Source organism: Helicoverpa zea, chromosome 21, assembly GCF_022581195.2.
Source record: "Helicoverpa zea isolate HzStark_Cry1AcR chromosome 21, ilHelZeax1.1, whole genome shotgun sequence".
NCBI classification, from domain to species: Eukaryota; Metazoa; Arthropoda; class Insecta; order Lepidoptera; family Noctuidae; genus Helicoverpa; species Helicoverpa zea.
The window spans coordinates 6,316,209-6,334,453 of NC_061472.1; the positions used below are offsets into that span (position 1 = coordinate 6,316,209).

The 18,245-nt window shown below is 34.8% G+C and overlaps 1 protein-coding gene across 1 annotated transcript in view; it reads left to right on the plus strand.

Annotated features, from left to right (window-relative positions):
• Positions 1 to 226: 226 nt before the first annotated feature.
• The window catches only part of LOC124640712 (semaphorin-5A), a 42,771-nt gene continuing 24,752 nt past the window's right edge, over positions 227 to 18,245 (plus strand). Inside the window, exons 1-4 of the mRNA XM_047178610.1 lie at positions 227 to 685; positions 10,394 to 10,512; positions 12,232 to 12,337; positions 17,974 to 18,181. Coding sequence (XP_047034566.1) covers positions 10,413 to 10,512; positions 12,232 to 12,337; positions 17,974 to 18,181 — 414 coding nt within the window. The 5' untranslated portion in view covers positions 227 to 685; positions 10,394 to 10,412. The remainder of the gene's footprint in view (positions 686 to 10,393; positions 10,513 to 12,231; positions 12,338 to 17,973; positions 18,182 to 18,245) is intronic.

Genomic DNA, 18,245 nt, shown 5'->3' on the forward strand with positions numbered 1-18,245 from the left:
ATTTTTATCATGAATTAAAACTATTACAATACCTACATAGGTATTTACTTTTATAAAACAAAGTTCGTTATATCAGATACATAAACAAACATTCAACATTAATTATTAATACAAATATTCTATGTTATTCCAGCGAATAATGACAGACATATGGAAAAGCCGGGATAATTATAATTCTTATGCTGGCAATACTCACCTGAGACAGAGCGCGCGCACGCGTGCGTTGCATATTGTTTGTATCTCCATTCACTCACACTGTGACGCCGCGCTGAACGTGGAAGTTGTGTGCGATGTTGTAAACTTTTGTTTTTTTTTTTCGTATACGGACGACCACTTGTTTCTTTGCCCACCGTTTACCTGCAAGAGTTATAATTTTGGTTTTAAACTGTGATCTTATTTGTTAAACTACAAAATATACGTTTGAAGTAGAAGAAAACTTGTTAGTTTTAGCGTCTAGTGAAATCTTTGTCGAGTGAGATCCAGATGTTAGAGCAAGCGGCAATAACCTCGTTTTGTGTCAACAAATAATAATAAACAGTGATCGGGACAACTAACACTGTGCGTTCCGAACAAAAAGTGATGAATTAAAAGATGTTCTAAACTGGAAAGCCTGGACGAGAATGGGTTTCGTTCGCTTGTATTGGAACGTGAATATTGTTACGACCTCACCTACATAACATTTATGGTAAGAAAAAAGTTTTACTTCTTGTTTCGTAACTTGCAACTTTATTTTTTCGGTCGCCGAGTCAGTTTTGGTGATGATGTGATGCGCTTTTTTTTATTTATGCTTGTATATTGCGAAGAAAGTTGGACAAGTATTTTTTTTTATCGCGTTTTGCTCCGTGCAAAGGTGGTGCGTGTTGGGTTGCGAAATTGGCGGTATTATGCCTACGTGCAAGAAGTTTCGTTTATGGTGTTTAGCCTACGCAAATTTATGTAATAATGCCGTTTCGTGATTGCTTAACGTACCTGCTTAGTTCATAGTGATAATTGTAAATATTAGGTAGGTACTAGGAATTTAGTGACTGGTGTTTTTTTTATTTTATTAAGTGTCTGTACTTCTTCAACATGTTATGAGTAACTTATCTGCAGAATTATTGAATTAACTCATTAATATTCGATACTTATAACCTTCTTTGGTGAAAAGGCCAAGGTATCCATCCTGCCTCTGGTTTTCCTAAAACTTAACTACCCAACCCACCTAAGTAAATAGATTTCGACCTACCGAAGCTTGAAGTAGAGAACGTTGAAGTACCCACGAAAACTTTATTAGGTTCAGCTACAATGGCCCAGGTCTGCATCTTCTCCTAGAATTAAGAAGCCATTAAACAGAAACGTAATAGAGATGTTCCTCTCATAGTCGATAATTACGTATATATTGACTACCAGCACCTACCTACCTTCTAAACACGATTTATTTATCGCAGTAATAAATAAAGCTTAAAAGATTACCTAAGGCTATATTTTAGCGGCTGTCAATTTCTGGGTCAAAAGTTGATGAGCAAAAAATTGATTAAGTTACTTATTTTCCTCATATTTTGTGACCAGAACTAAATTGCCGGTTAGAAAGCTATTATGGCGGTAAAAGTTGATTAGAGAAGCTTTTAATTTATTATAGGTACTGACCTAAGGCTATAATAACATAGACTAGCTATACTACGGGTAGCTATTTGTGTACCCCCAAACATTAGAAATACAAAGACGCACAGTGGTTTCATTTCTTACCACCAAAGAAAAAAATCACCCGTGAAACTTAAGCTTCTTCTTTTGAGAAATCTTTCTTCAATGACCTTCAAGTGAATTAAAATATTTACGAGACAAGAAACCAAGACGATACTAGACTGATTCACCTCTCAAAAACTGGCTTTATCAAGTGTTGGCGCCACAATCAACTAGTTATGTCACGAAAATGCAAATCTTCGTCGACCATATGGATTAAAGAGCCTATTATGATAAAAGTTCCGTGTCTGTCCATAAGTAGATAAATGTATCTACTATACTACGATCAAAATGGGCATAGCCGAGAAAAATAATCACACCAATAGGTGACAAGGATGTAATTTTTGAGCGCGTAATTTTGGTGTCAATTGTCCCATGCTTGTCAAGCGTATGCCGTACAAAATATGTAATTAAAAGCACCGAAATCATAAGAATGATAGATGCTGTTGAATTCCAGAAATCTTTTTCAAAACGCGTTATAAGTCATCCTTGCTTGACAAAGCATTGATCCATATCTATCATAGATCTCAGCAGACGGGAGAATCGTGAAAAAAACCAAACGGTCTTCAATATCGCCTTGACACGTTTCTTGAGCACGCAGTCGAAGAGTGTCCAAAATCATAAAGTACCATTAATTTAAGAGATAGCACCAATAAATGCAAATTGTCTGCGATGACGCTGAATCATTACCACTGTGTTGCAATACAAATACAATGTAGGCCAAACATATTGATACCATGCTTTGATTGTAATCAATTAACGTACAGCTATTGTCTAGCTGCGTGTAGGAAGGAAACCATCAAACCGTTAGTTTGAAGAATATGTGGGCTTGTAATTAAAGATGTCTAGCTCGATGTCAGAGGCCAGTGAGACGCGTTGATAACATAAGGTTAGAATTCAGGGGTAATGTCGGGTGGTCGTCGTTAAAATGTGTACAACTAAACGAGTAGTGACTCAAGGACGGAATACCTACTAAATAACAAACGATTTTTTTGTTATCACAGAAAAAAAACCCATCGGAATTCCGTAATGATGATTGTAGCTATTATTATTCTATGATGATTTAATTTTTACGACTTACAAAATAACCTACCTTATTATAGGAAAAGACAATCTACAGAAGAGAAACTCGATAAACCCAAGTTTAAAGTTCCCAACCAACATTATTGTTAGGTTCCACAGTTCTACATCCAGTCTAACCAGTTGCGACTGAATTTTAAGTAGGTATGACTTCTTTTTTGATTACAAGAGTTGCTGCAGTTTTCAATTTAGTTTTTTCTTTTTATCTTGGTGGTCAGTGGCATAAACAGATGACCACATAAGAACTATTTGCGATAGTTAATAGAAAAAAAACTTTTAATCGGTCTAACAAGGGGTTTTTAGGACACATACGCTGTTGAGAAAATGAGAGGCCATGGAGAACCCATGCGACAAAGAACGTGTTAAGAATTAATCTAAAGGATATGAATAAGACGGAAATCAAAGTTACGATGGAAATGGAATGGAAGCTGAAAATATATTGCACCTGCCCCAAATAACTTGGGAATGGAGCAGGAAGAAGAAGATACAGAAAATACGTAGCTGAGAAAAAGTGATGCATGAAGGTGTACTATGTACATATGTAGTCACTGAACTGTATTTTCGCTTGAAAAAGAATCTGTTTTAACAAGTCAAACATTGAGCATATAAAATGCGCTGTCAGTTAAAGCTAAGACCACATACAGACATACCTTTGTTAGGTTTGTCACTGAGTTAATTACCATGCAATAACACAGCGTGTTTTGTGCATATTTAACTGGAAACTCTCTAAAACACGTGTGCATTGTCATTGCGTGAGTTGTGATTTATTATTTTGTATGCACAGACGACAGGGTTATTCTGTTTGTAATGTTTTTGTCAACAACTGGTAATGAGCGGTCTTAAAGGGAAACGGTCTTCATTATGATGAGTTCAGACGCGCGTTCATACACAAGAGAAGATGTAAGGGTTTTAAAAATATAACATCTAACAATTTTACTCTAGTTTGATAAAGAAAAATATTGATTTAATTCAATAAAATATTGGTGACAGAAAACTAAGAAACCAACAATAAACATTTATTTAGATTTCTTTCATTAAAAAAATGATGAATTAGACATTACCTTTTTACAAGTAATTGGTATTCATTTGTGTTGTTATTAAGATGAAAACGATAGAAGTCCCATCCACCTGTTGTGCAATGTTGTCTGATAAAATCATAGTGCGAAAACCAGGTTTGTTTATGGGCTGTAAAGGTCAGAATGCCACTACCTACCGCGTAAAACCAGAAATTCCATATCTGATGATGGAACTTGCTCAGAAGTAACCAAATGATCCTACATCCAGTCGAAACAAAGACTGACCTTCCTTGAAATATCTAACCGAGATACTGTTACATCCGTCAAATTATAATCTACGGGTATTGTTGTGATGATATGTAAGAAAAACGATGAATTGCAACTTCCTTATTAACCCTAAAAAAAAACACGAGCTAAGTAACCTGCACTAAAGTTTCGGTGACCTTAAAATTGGAAGGTTACCTTAGCTTCCAAGAAAACAATTTCAAACCATATCAACAACAAAAGTCTTATAATTGCGCGTTTAAAAATCGAGTTACACATAACCAATTTCCGCCAACAAACAGCAGTTAAGGCCGTATAAGTAGGGTCCTTTGCCTTACATAATTATTTTTTTTATTGCCCGTGCGTGTGCGCGTGATTTCCACTCCAGCACTGATATGGTGGGTAGTGATGGGACGTGCTTTTATTTTTAGTCGAGTACTTCATTAAAACGTTAAGCTGAACTAAGTGCCAGTTCCGATTATACGGGACGGGTTATACAGGATCGACACAAAGGAATTTATGGGCTGTTTATTGACCTCAAACCGTGAATTAGGTACTTTCTAAGGACTATTATTTCTTTAACGCCGTATAGAAATGGTAATAAGGAGTGCCGGTACAAGTTTTCCATGTGGAACATCTTAATATAAGAGCTACAAACATTGACACGTAACTAAGCTATCTAAAATGTAATTACGCACAGACGCTAATTGGTTGAGTTTACAGTAATTAATTATCGCACCTTTTCTCTTGTCGTATTTAATTCTTAATTAATTTTATAAGTAGGTACATATTTGCATCTGCTTATAATTAATCACCGCAGCGTGTAAACGCCAATAAATCTTACTTAAGTCTTAGTTAAGCCTCAACTCACATCTCTAGCGGGTTCAACGGTTGTGCGTACGTATTCTGAGAAACAGTAGCTTTCTTGTTTGTGCTGGCAACAGTGGCAACACAACGCTACCCTCAGAGGAACCATTGTTCCTCCACACTTATGTACTTAAGCGTCAAGTTACATATGTTTGTGTGATACGGCCACTGCTAACATGCTGGCCAGCACGTAGCACGTTCTTCAGAGTTTATCTATTGTTTAAACAATATCGATACTTATACGTATTAAAAATGTTATCGATAAAGCTTTTACGATGGTGTAGGCAGTGAGATAATGCTAAATCTCAATGTTTTACGCAAATGGAGATAAGATTTTGAATGAAATTCGCTGTTGATAATGAAAGTTGTAGATGATAGATAGACGATGCGCGTGCAATCGATGCTCAGTAATCCATTTTTCTTGGAAATTATAGCAGTCTTTTTGTGGGACAGCTATAAATAAAAGTGCTTCTCGTCAAACTTAAAGAAATATCTAGTCCTGGAAATAATCATAAGAGTTTTTAAGGGTAACAGAGAAGTCATATTTCGTCCATACTGTGTAATTTGATCCTAACATCATGACCGAACACGCTACAAAATAAAATTTTGTCGCTCGTCTATAAGAGAATACAGTTCAATCAACCTGTAGAAGTTTTTTGTTATTATTTAACTCACTATCTAAACTTTCCTTAACAGTAGGTACGTACGTTGCTTATTTAGATAACACGGTACCCTTATCTGTTAAGGAGTTTTACGCCTACTATATAAATAAACTGAGCACTTGACGTATCAATCTAGGTCGATTTCGGTACACAATTTTTTATCATATTAATCTTAAACGTTTTAAAATTTATTAATATTTGTTGAGTCAACAACTTACACTTAGTTTGATAGGATGTTCCATAAAAACAAGTGGATAACAAAGTTCACCATGTATAAGTATGTGGGTTCTGTAGATACCTTTTTATTATAATTGCCGATACTTACATGGGTGTCGATATCCAGGCTACATTCCTACCGCACGGTTTTTCCGTAGAATGATACAACAAGGATTCTGTTTTCAAAAACTTTATAAAAAAATGACTAAGGTTTTCCACCTATAGTGATAATCGTATCCTTTGTCAGTGTATTTATAACAGGCTCATATTGAATGTAGGTCTTCTTTAAAAGGTGCCAAGACACGATCTTTATTTTGTCTTCATTTTTTCTTTCTTATACCCCGTTGAAGATGATAGTATGCTAGGTCGTCTCATATCAGTGAAGTAACAGTATTTTGGGCATTTCTATAAATATTAGTCATCAGGCCAAAACTCGTGGAAAAAACTGTCTAGAACAAAATGTGACCGGACCACATAAAATTATTCTTGAATACATTATGATATTTAATTCGTTTGCTTGTTGTCAAACAACACATTAAAATAAATAACCGGTCAAAAATACATTAATATTTAATGTGAAACCTCATTTTAATACAACCTCTATGGCAGTTAAATTACATACTACATTTACGATTGGATGTGGACATTTTTGTGTTTTTATTACACTAACGCAGATACGATTGTGACGCACACCTTACTTATAGTATTCTTACCATGGAGAATAGGTTCTAAACAAGCATTTTTTTAAGCCTTGCCGTCCACTGTGCCTGTCCAGGTCTTCTCGCCAGAGGTTCCTTGGTCTGCCTCTAAGTTCCATCCATCAACCTGCTATAGTTGACAAATGACGAAAGCATAGTGATGAATCCTGGGTGCTTTGTTTTCCCTACAAGCCTTTGTCCACACGTAGGACAAAAAATAATTCACAGTAATCAGTACTAGAAAGTTGGAAAGCATTAATAGCACGAACTACTTCGAAACGATTATTAGAACCCGTCCGTTTTAAATATGGCGGTATTGTAGTATATTATTGTGCGGTGGCTTTGTTATTTCATTGTTTGTAGACCTATAAACATGCAGCACTGTTGATTAGATAGCACAAAGAGAACTTGTATTGTACATGGAATTTTGATGAATGCTGCAATTGTGTGACCGGTTTTGTATTGATAATTAAAATTTATTGTGACTGCACTAAATTGAAGATCGTTAGAAACCTAAAATATTTGTAGAAGCTTCAGAACTGTTGCGTATATGACGTCATCTGGTTGACCTGCATCCCTATTGCATACACAAAACTATTTTCAACCGTTCTATGTTTGATTTAACTGTAAGCATTGCGATTTAAAAACATCGAAACAACAAATGTACAGTAAAATAAATTGTAGTATATAAACATTAGGACATCTAATAGAACTCCATTATAACCAACCCAATTAAAGATAATTCTAGCCAAAAATGTCTTTACTATCAAAGAACCTAGATAGTCTATCGCAAGGCAAAGCTACTGTATTTATTTAGCACCATCAAGATATGAAATCGCCATATCGCCTAATATTTGCGCATTTGTCGCTAATATTTGTAAAGGCCGCTCCCATCGGCCGAATTAAAATTAAAATACGGAAGCTGATATTAAAATAAACACATATCTTAGATACGGAATAAATGAGCACTCAATATTTAGGTCGAAACAGTTGAACCTTCTTGAGATACGACTATTTAAAATGTTACGTTATCTCAAACAGTTTGATGTTGATGTTTAAAAATGTTTTACTGGATGGTCTGTGTAGCTCTAATAAATCAATTAGGTAATTGCGCACGCGTCTCGTTTAAACCAAGCTTATATGGGGGACTTCAACAATGTCGTTGGTGTTAAGATTCCTATTATTTTAATTGAACTCACTGGTTTTATTACTTCAGTTTGAATTATTATTCTTTAACGCATGACTGAGTTAGAAGCGTACTTAGTTTTTGGAGCAGCTATATTTTTACTATAATTGCCTGCCATGTAAAGGCGTCTGCTAAAAAATGGAGTCACTGATTTGATCTCGCGGCTGGATAAAACGCTATTGGGTTTTTCCATCTTGAATTTCCGAGTATTAGGCTTTGTAATAAGCTCGTCCTGGTATAATGTGGGACTTAAACGAATTATTTTTTATTTAATTATTAATTATTTATTATAAAAAAAACGACTTAAAAGGGCTCCGAAGTTACATCTCGGTCTTATAGTTTAACTACCGTGGTTACAAATGCAATATCATCAGTTCTCAAATTATCTGTTGATTTTCTATGCATAATATTTCGAGTTACTAGCTACTTGGAATGCTGATGTGTTTCACCTCATCTCGTTACGTTACCACTTCACATTTTATTGTCTACTTTTACTTTAATGTCTAGAACGTTTCTATTACATACTTTCTATTATCTATGTCTTCAGGCTTGTTTTCGCTTCAAATGCTTTCGCTTGGAATTCCGAACGAAACAGATATTACGTTGTCGAGTGCCTATTACAAGTTTGATGTAACAAAAAATGCTTAGTTGAAAGTTGTGTAGTACCTTCCTAATATCTATCGGTCATTGGACTGTCAAATCGTTCTATTAGAATTGGTATTGGCGCGTACGCAATTTTATATTCTTGTTATTACTCAGTTCTTTGTTACTTAATTCCCTTAAATTACAGTGTATAAAAAGCCCATTAAAATTTGCCGGCATGCGGCTGAATTATTTTTTTACCTCTCTGACGTTAAACGTTTGAGTGTATTATTATAATACTTCTTCTATAACGCAGTTGCAAAGTAATTTTTCACTTTAAAAGTTAAAAGATATTTTTAATCAATTATTAATCTTTGACGATGTCCTCAAGCAGTTGTTTACGATTTATTAATTTTCTAGAAGATCTTGGCATCAAAGTAGACCTAAGTACGTCATTATGTTTCCCTAAAATTCCAACCATTTCACATATCTATGCCAATTTTATCACAATCATTGCAGTGGTTATTACAAACTGACGGACAGGGCTACTATCGTATTTCTAATAATATAATTTACAAAATTGCCTCGTTAGATCATTGTAATAAGATCGATTTGTTGATGCTTAGTCATGATTCAGTAATCACGTTTTGTTATTACATAATGTGTTATTATTTATAACTAAATGTTACGGATCTAATAATTGATTGGTCAAAAGCTATTTGCCGACAAACATTGCAAAATACATTATGTGTAAGTAATTAATAACACATCACTTGCTTGAATTTAAAATGATTTCTAGATAAGTCTTAAAAATTAAGTTAAATAAGCCTATTATGGCTTATATGCCTCATAAGTTAATTTTAAACAGGTTAATGATTGCACTGCTATTTGTCGTAAAATATGGTCAAATTATGTACCTAGTTAACGTTATATAAAATTGTTCAAGACCGCAGTAGTTTTTAAAATAATTAAACTGCATTTGCTATTGGTGAGCACGTAGACGGAACGTATTAACAAAACAAAGATTACAGCTACAAATTACGGAAGTTTTCTAAATAAATATTCAGTACTGCCTTGAGTGGAACTGTGGAACTATGCACGTTTCTTACATAAAAGCAGTCTAGACTATATTCGGCCGTGATGATTGATCAATAAAGAACAAATTGACAATAAAAATGACGAGATATCGATTGACAATTTCTTTTGTTTACAATTGTTTGTACACATCATATCCATTATCAGCAATCGATAAATTGAAGTTGTCTTTGAACTTGTGTCAGCAAGAAATATTGTAATTATTTTACAATTGGCGTTACAGCGAGTGAAACCCATGGGTTCATATAAAACTTCATCGTCTAGTAACCTAAGCAATGCGTGACTAAAACTAACACTCAGCTTATCAACTAAAACCCATCATGTGCGTAAGCCTAATGGAGGCAATGACACCATATCTTCAGTGCTCACCCAGCCTTATTATGCCTAAGTGGGACGTTGAGCTTCACGAACTAAAACTAGATATAGGCCTGACAGACAGATAGACAAATGGACGTGAATTGACAGCAAGAATCGATAATGTTTGAAGACTATGTACTGAGCTATACTTCAAACCAGTTTAGAGCTTCTAAGCCTAACTTAACTGCTAAGCCGTACAGGCAATTAAGCAAATTGATTTTAATGCGATTCCAATACTTTTTTTAATAATTGCAGGACACGATATAATATAAAAAACACACGTATTTTGTGGAATTTGTGTGAACAGTTAGCATCCTTTTAGCAAATGGTATTCTGGTCTGAGATTATGGCAAATATTTGCATGATATATGGATTTCGGATGTCAAGAACATTTAAGTTTGAAATATTTGGAAACGACATCCATATCGTGTTTGCTAATGAGCGGTAGACCGTTCTACCGAAGTAGATTTAGTCACAGAAAACACAGACTTTGCATCTACGCTATTAGAATTAATAAACGCGAAATGGAAAGACAATGTTTTGATGGTACTGAAGACGGATGAAATGCAGTATCACAGTAGTTATTTCAGGGTAATATTCTATTGATGATAACATTAACAATATGTCTAACGTTAATTTCCTTTGTTACAGGTAACAATAATCTTCAAGAATGACGTGGACGGTATACAAAGTAGCTGCGTTAATACTGCTCAGTGCGCTCAGCAAAGGAGAACTCCCAGAGGATGACTTCAGGATAATAAATAGACAAGGTAACTTCAGTTTTTCTTACTTTACTAATTTCATAACCTAGTATGTTTTGCTAACACCAAACAATCCAATAATTTCCTGACTAAACTTGAGGGCAAAGTTCTGGATACTGTTCTTTTATTACCATCACAAGAATGTGAAGAATTCACATCTGTATGGAATATAAGATGATTGTATAGCTATATCAAAAAAATCTTTGTTACAGTTTACATTAAGCCATTAACACCACAAACCAATATTGAAATAAAGCCATCCATATGGTTCAATATTTACGATAACTCTAAGATGTTTATTGCCTTACCGTGAATTTGTTTGTACAGTCAGTGTGAAAATAATCAACGCATGGTAATCGCTTAATCGCTTACTATAAACATTTGAAGTGATGACAGATACACGACAATTACTTTGTAAGTGATCGCCCAGGTTATTTTGACCTGCAGTGTAATACTCTTTCACCAACATACAAACCTGGTGTTTGGTGTCAAGATATTCTGGAGCTTGTAACAATGTGTTCTTTACTTGTTCGATTTACAAGTCAAACAGGCTAGCCTAAATGTAAAGTAGAAAGCTAATTAGTTCACTTAACTGTAATCTAAAGGTATGGTCTGTAATGCCATGATATTTAAGGGGCTATTGTTTAAGGGGCCTTTAATTGGCCAAGGAAATATGGGAGAGAATATAATATGGTGGTGAAGGATAAAACTAGATACGCTGCTGATGACACTAATTCGCGAATTTTAGGAGCACTCTAGATTTAATCATAGGAATTATTTAATTACGGTCAATGATATATTTATCATGGTACTAATAACCGGACTTTTTACTAAGAGTCTTAAAAGATAGTTACCTTAACTGCACTTTTAATAAATACAACTCTTCTAAACCCGCCTGGCCTCGACTACTTTAAGCAATGAATTTAGATTGTCTCTTCAGAATTTGCGTGGGTAGTCATTACATAAGGTCAGTATTATAATCATCTAATTTGTTATTCAAACATGGCTCCTAATCAATCAGTATTCTATATAAAGATATGAAAGAAACCTGCCGTTCTACTGCGATAGTTATCTTTTTAATTTATACTGAGTCTGGTTAGTTAACAGCTTTCCATGGAAAGATAATATTTGCTTGCCTAGTTGCATAAAACAGTCGCATATAGAATGGCTTTGACCAATTTATTGTGTTGCGTTGACAGTTGCTGTTTAAAAGGCTCAGATTTCATTAACTTGATGAGGACTTAAGCTTATAGCATGAGTTTGTTCTAGATGGCAAAGCGTCCTGTAGTTTATGCAAAACTACAGTAATGTTATAGTTGCTCTCAGCCTGGAATTTTAATAGTGATGATGATGTCCTCATAGCTGATTATCGACTACGGCGGCTTGTTCTCATGTAGAAGATAGCCAACTGCGCTGGACATATAATAGTGCACACGCATTTGCGCAGATAGACAGGAGCATTCGCTATTCCTTCACTCTCATAGCCCGATGGGACGGCAATCCGACATGACCGGAGAGAGATCAGGCGCAGGACCGACATTTACGTGCACTTTCATACTACTGTAGAAATGACTGATCAGAAGTGATTGATGCTTGTCAGATTTACTGACTTCTGACTACCTATGACATGATACGGTATGATATGAGGCAGCCAAGATCCACAATTAAGGTTAAGGTACTCCAACGATCCCCTAAAATTCTTCCTAAAACTTGTGTATATTTTTCCAGATTTGCTGACTTCGGAACACAGCGACTCATTCGAGGACAGTACCACCGGCTCGTTTTCGCAACTGCTGTTCGATGTAGCAAGGGACCAGGTTATCGTGGGCGCAAGGTGACTGCCTAAATCTATTAATGTCTAGACTAGCAATCCAACCTGTTCTAAAATACTTGATTTAGAGCCTGAATATAGTTTCGGTGACTTGATTATGGTATTTTAAGTAAAAGTTAAATCGATCGTCGATTATTTTAGAAATTAAGCAAGAAAGGAATCGGTTTCTCTTTCTTATGATTTGAGATACTTCTATGTGGGCTTTTTTTCTCTAAAACGCATCCTGGCTAATTGTGTTTCGTCGACCATGAACAGCTAAGAGCAATATAATAGAAACTCACTTAAAATTCAGTGCTTGCTCTGAGTTTTATCACTGCTAGAACATTCAACAAAACATTTGTTTAAGAACTTTTTGCATACTGGAAGATATTTTAGAAATTGAGACAATATATTTTTGTCATGACTGTCCATACATAGTGCACATAGTGTACATACGTACTACATTTCGTCCGTAGTATATCTTTACAAACTTGAAGTCAGCTGTTTGTCTGCGCAATAGACCTTTAGTAACTCTGTTAGGAACATTGTTAACTGCTCAGCTATTCGAACTATCTTCAGACTCGTCATAGCCTAGCAGTATTTTACAGCGGCCATAATTCTAAAACTTACCTGTTCTTACTTCTTGCTAGCCTTGTGAACTTTATAGTTCTATTAGTTTCCCATTATTCTTGTAATTTTATTGTGATTTCGTTCTAGGTTTCCTCATTTTGAAGTACTCTGTTTTTTCAGTCTTTAAATGTGCAGTTAATAAGAAATGGCTTCGTTAAGTATCATAGAAAGGATTTCTAGTTCAAAGTTGTTGTAGGTCTACCCAGTTCTAGAAAGAAATTAAACTTTCACAAACATTCTGCTTTAATTAATGCTACTTTAATAAATATTTAATAGTCTAATAATTATCATATAATGGCTTACGGTGTAAATTTTATAGAATGTTGATGGGGTTTTATAACTTCTTGATTTAAGCACGGCACGAACTCTATAAAATGTTGATATACGTAGCTATCGTAAACTAATTGGCAAGTTAATGAAAGTTACCTACATTGTTTAATTCAATATCATTATAAGTAATAGTGTATTTTTAAAATTGACCTAAGACAGTAACGTTCCCTAGTTAGTTATTCTTCTATTGGGTAAACAATATCAAAAATACCACTTCCTTGCTTGGCAAAAATTAACCTGATGCTTATGACATTATTATAACTTACTTTCCTAAATATACAGTGGTCTCAACTGCCTAGCATTTTCCCAATTATGTTGGGGTCGGCTTCCAGTCAACCAGTTAGCCGGGCGACGATTTATTGGTAAACCACCTAAGTTACAGCAGTTCTCATAGTTAACACTATAAAAAATTTATCGATAATTTGATACCACCATAAAGATATAAGAATACATATTTTTATCATGGAAATAGATGCAGTTCTCAAACGATACGACTTAGACGGTTAATAAACTGAGGGGGCGTCATAATCTTAAATCGATTGATAAAGCTATCTCGGTACAGACGAGTTGAACGAATAATGTAGAATTTATTATACAGTAAGCTTAGTTTATGCTGAAGTTATAAGTTATACACACCGTAGATAGTTTCATTGAATATCAATGAAATATCATTAGCTGCTGAGGAAGACGTAACTAATTTTACCCACAAAACATTGTAATTTAATCGGTATGAAGTAGGTATACTTACCATTTATTCTTAAGCGATTCTCAGACACTAATAAAGAAATCAACTTAAAAAAAACATGAGGTTTAAGTATTTTTTAATCTTCGGTTTATTAATGTGGTAAGTAAATAATATAAGCGATGTAGTAATTAAGACAATCTTAAAACAAAAATTGAATAATGCCCAGCTTATCATAATTGAATCTAAATTAAACGAACCACGATTATAATTCACAAGATAATAAAATCACTGCGAACATTAAATTAAAAAGCTACATATAAAACGATTAAAAAACTATGTATATCATCGTTAGATATAACAGCATTTTAATGTGGTATCAGTCGTTCTAACAAGTTGTTCAAACATCGAGTCATTCACCTGCTCAACTTATGATATAAGATATCGTTATCAGTAAGACAGCTTGTTAGCTTCAACCAGTCGATTTAATTATCAATTACCGTTTATTTTTTACTTTAAAAAGTGTTCAATTTACCGTGAGAGCTTTTCAATATCCCATCGGCAATGAGTACGCGGGTTTAAAAGGCTTTTTAGCCGCGAATGGCTCAATAAATTATTGGGAACTGGTTAATTTAACACATATCTTAATGCCTTTATTGGCTTGTGAGGTGCTATATAATCGCAGTTTATATGTAACGCAATTTTTTTGGAATATCCGAATCATTTACGTTAATTATTAAGTTGTAAATATTTTCTATAAATATCAAATTGGAAACGCTTGCTTCGCACAATTTTATAAATATGTATTCATAAAACGTAGAAGAAAGGTGTAAAACACGTCAGTAATGTGTGGTTTAAAAGTGTCAGTTTTATGCAATGAAATGTGGTAAACAGTAATTAAAGCACCATTAGCTGGCTGCATCATTAATGCTCAATACTGTAACGATACTGACTAATAAACACTATAATATATTATTATTATTGCTATATTTACGTTAACCTCGGAGCTAATTAGTTGAATTAATAAGTACTCATCATTAAATATAAAATGTATAATTTTATTTGCGTTTTAATATTCTTAATTAGAAAGGTTTTTTTTATTCAATTCCAAGGTCTACTCCATGTTTTTATGTCTATGAAAGTTTTTATTAAATCAACAAAGGTTTTCACCATGAAAATTTTTCCACTTTGTTACTTTTCTTTCATAGAATATCACATTGATCTCAGATTTGGACATTATATAATCATAAAAAAGAAACTTTAGGTTTGGCCTGTGACCAGAAATAAATTGCCGAAAACAAAATGCCATTCAGTTTAGAACTTCCCGCAACATACTAAATTAATATGCCCGGAAGACTGTCCAAGGCAGCTTATAGCGTCCTAAGAAACGGTTCTATTCCAGGGTGTTAATAATCCTCAGCTAAGCCTAAATCAGGTTCCAGTTCACCTAACTCCTGAACAGTAAATCCGCCCGCGTTAAACCGAATCAAGGTCGACCAGAGATTCATTGATCCTGCTCAACTCGTGTACAGTTATTATCTATAGCTTGATCTTAAAATTGCAATAGCATAAGTACTTATTTTACATTGCAAAGTTATAGTGAACATAGTAACTCGTTTTCCATATAGGGAAAGGGAGATTCTAGGCCTTCTTTGATATTCTAGAAATGAGAACCTCTTAATATAGCCTTGGCTTATTGGCTGTTACTATGTAGTTGGTCTCTAATACCTTAACTGCATGTGAAATATTTCTGGTAAAGAGAATTCTTGCTAGCCGGCATTACATACATTGTTAGATCATGAGAAAGTAGGTATGATTAAATTAGAAAAATAAAATAATAAAAATAGACGCAAAAATAATTTTCTCAATCATAAAGGTAGATTTCTACTTCAACGTTTTATGACTAACTTTCTTTACTTAGAAACAGTGTTCGTCGCTATCAATAATTGATTGGTTAAGTTTTAAAGTAAGTACGAATAAAAACAGAAGGAATGCTTTCGCGTATCGTCGTGACCCAATACTCCTAATTACTTCAACGCGTGGTGAGAAATGAAAGTTCAGATGTTGGAATTTCGTCAATATTGAGACTAACGTCAGTTAAGTGTTATTACGATTGTCTATTAACAGTACAGTTATAATCTATGGATTCGGTTAACGGGCAGGGTTGTCAACTCATGAAAATAATGAAAATCCGATTGGTAGATGATAGATGATGGTTAGGGCCTGTACGCACTGTCGACTAGTCGCTGGCGACTCGGTCACCAGCGACTGTGACTTTCATTAGTTTAAATAAGGTGTTACGCACTTGGTCGCCGGTTGTTGCCTATGTTTTGGTCGCCGGACTGAGTCACCGGCGACTAGTCGACAGTGCGTAATAGCCCTTAATGGCAGAACACAGTCTACTATTTTTGCAGCACACCTGGGTATACGTCTACAAAGAAAGTTTTTGGTTAAAAAGCAAATCTAGGATTTTGATTCCAAAAGTTGTGATACCAATCGGTTACCCTCAAAACTGTGCAAACCGAAATCTTAGTTTTTAGATTCTTCTGTAAATCGTCGTAGGTACATATTTCGATATTTTACAGACGATTCCTAGTTTTCCGTAACCCTAAAGGTAACATTAACAGAGCGGCATAGATGAAACGCCAGGAAGTGTCAGTGTTTGCCACAGTGTGTCAATATGTGTGCCGTGAACATTTGGCTCAGCTATTAAACCTTTTTGTTTGTTCATGTGCTTTTTGAACGTATCAAGGCACGCGTTCAGCCATAGGTACCGGCTGGTATGTGTGAAGTTTATTATGTAAACATAAGTTTATGGTACTGGCTGGGTATTAATTTGACGTTATATTTTGGCGGGATAATTTCTTCCAGGTATGTTGTAGGTATCACATTGTATGTGAGTGCGTTTAAAGTATGTAAACCAACACAAGTTCCAATTTGGGTGATTCTGATAGTAACGCATTTAGCTAATTAGACTAAAACAAAAGTCAGAGTGACAAAGGCGCGGCTAAGTAATTAATTTGGCAGTTTCTAATTCACTAAGTAAGTCTACAATGTTGTAAATTAAATACACGCGACCACACTCGATATCGATACATAAATAATTTCGATACCGTTCCTATCGGTAACCATATCGATTACAACGGCGTAGCATTGATATTCGATCCTGCGGCAATCGACTCGTATACAGTTACATACATGTGTTCTGATTTATTCCAACTACTGCTTGTGTAATGATTTATTTCCTAGATCTTTAAAATTGGATCTAGGTGATTAGATTACGACTTGAATTCAATAACATTGAAAAATGCATGCGAAGTTGCATTTTTATCTACTCATTATGCGACGCCCCGCTGTCTACGTGCTGTTGATAAAAATGTTCAATGTCGTGATATTTCGATATCTGGTGAATATTTGAATGGTTTAGTATACTTTATTGCTCTCTACTTCCCAAGGATAAAACGTACGCAAAAGCATATTGTTATCAGCTTGACATCATTATTGGATTAAAGAGATTTATATCTGCATTGTTGTCACGAAAGTGCTGCATTATGTAATTTTTAAAGCAAGTGACTCTTAACCAAGTATTTGCATTGGTCTCCTAACTAGCAAGGATTGTTACATTACATAGTACTCTATACGTGATGTCATCATTGTTAAGGGATTTGTTTCTTCCTTTTTTGCTTATCAGATATTTGATTCAAGGATAGACCGGTTTTTATTACTACGTTTCACTTTATTGTTTTGCATAGGATGGTCGAACCACCGCAATCTTGTTTGCGGTTTGTCTCGTAATCCAAAGCTGCTACTGTATTAAATACAAACTCAAATTAGAATTTGGAAGATCGAATTTCAACTTTGGCGGTGTAGCTTTATAAGGTCACTTTATGAGGACACAGATAAAATATATCTTGGATTTTATTTAAGTAGAAGAGTTTTTCGAACATACAGTCACACAGTCATTCCTTCATTTGCTTTTCGCTAACGTTTTAACAACGATTTTATTCTTTGTTCCCAGGGACGCTCTCTACCGACTATCACTGCGAGGCCTCGGTGTTCTCGAACGCGCCGACTGGCTAGCATCCTCAGAGAAGGTGAAGTTGTGTCAAGTTAAGGGACAGACGGAAGACGACTGTAGGAATTATATCAAAGTGCTACTGCTGCATGGACATAAGCTGTTCGCTTGTGGAACGCATGCTTTTAGTCCTGTTTGCAGTTGGAGAGAGGTATGTGGATTTAATTTTTTTTTTGTTTTTGATTTTTTAAGTAGTGTTTAGTTTTTTTTTCCAT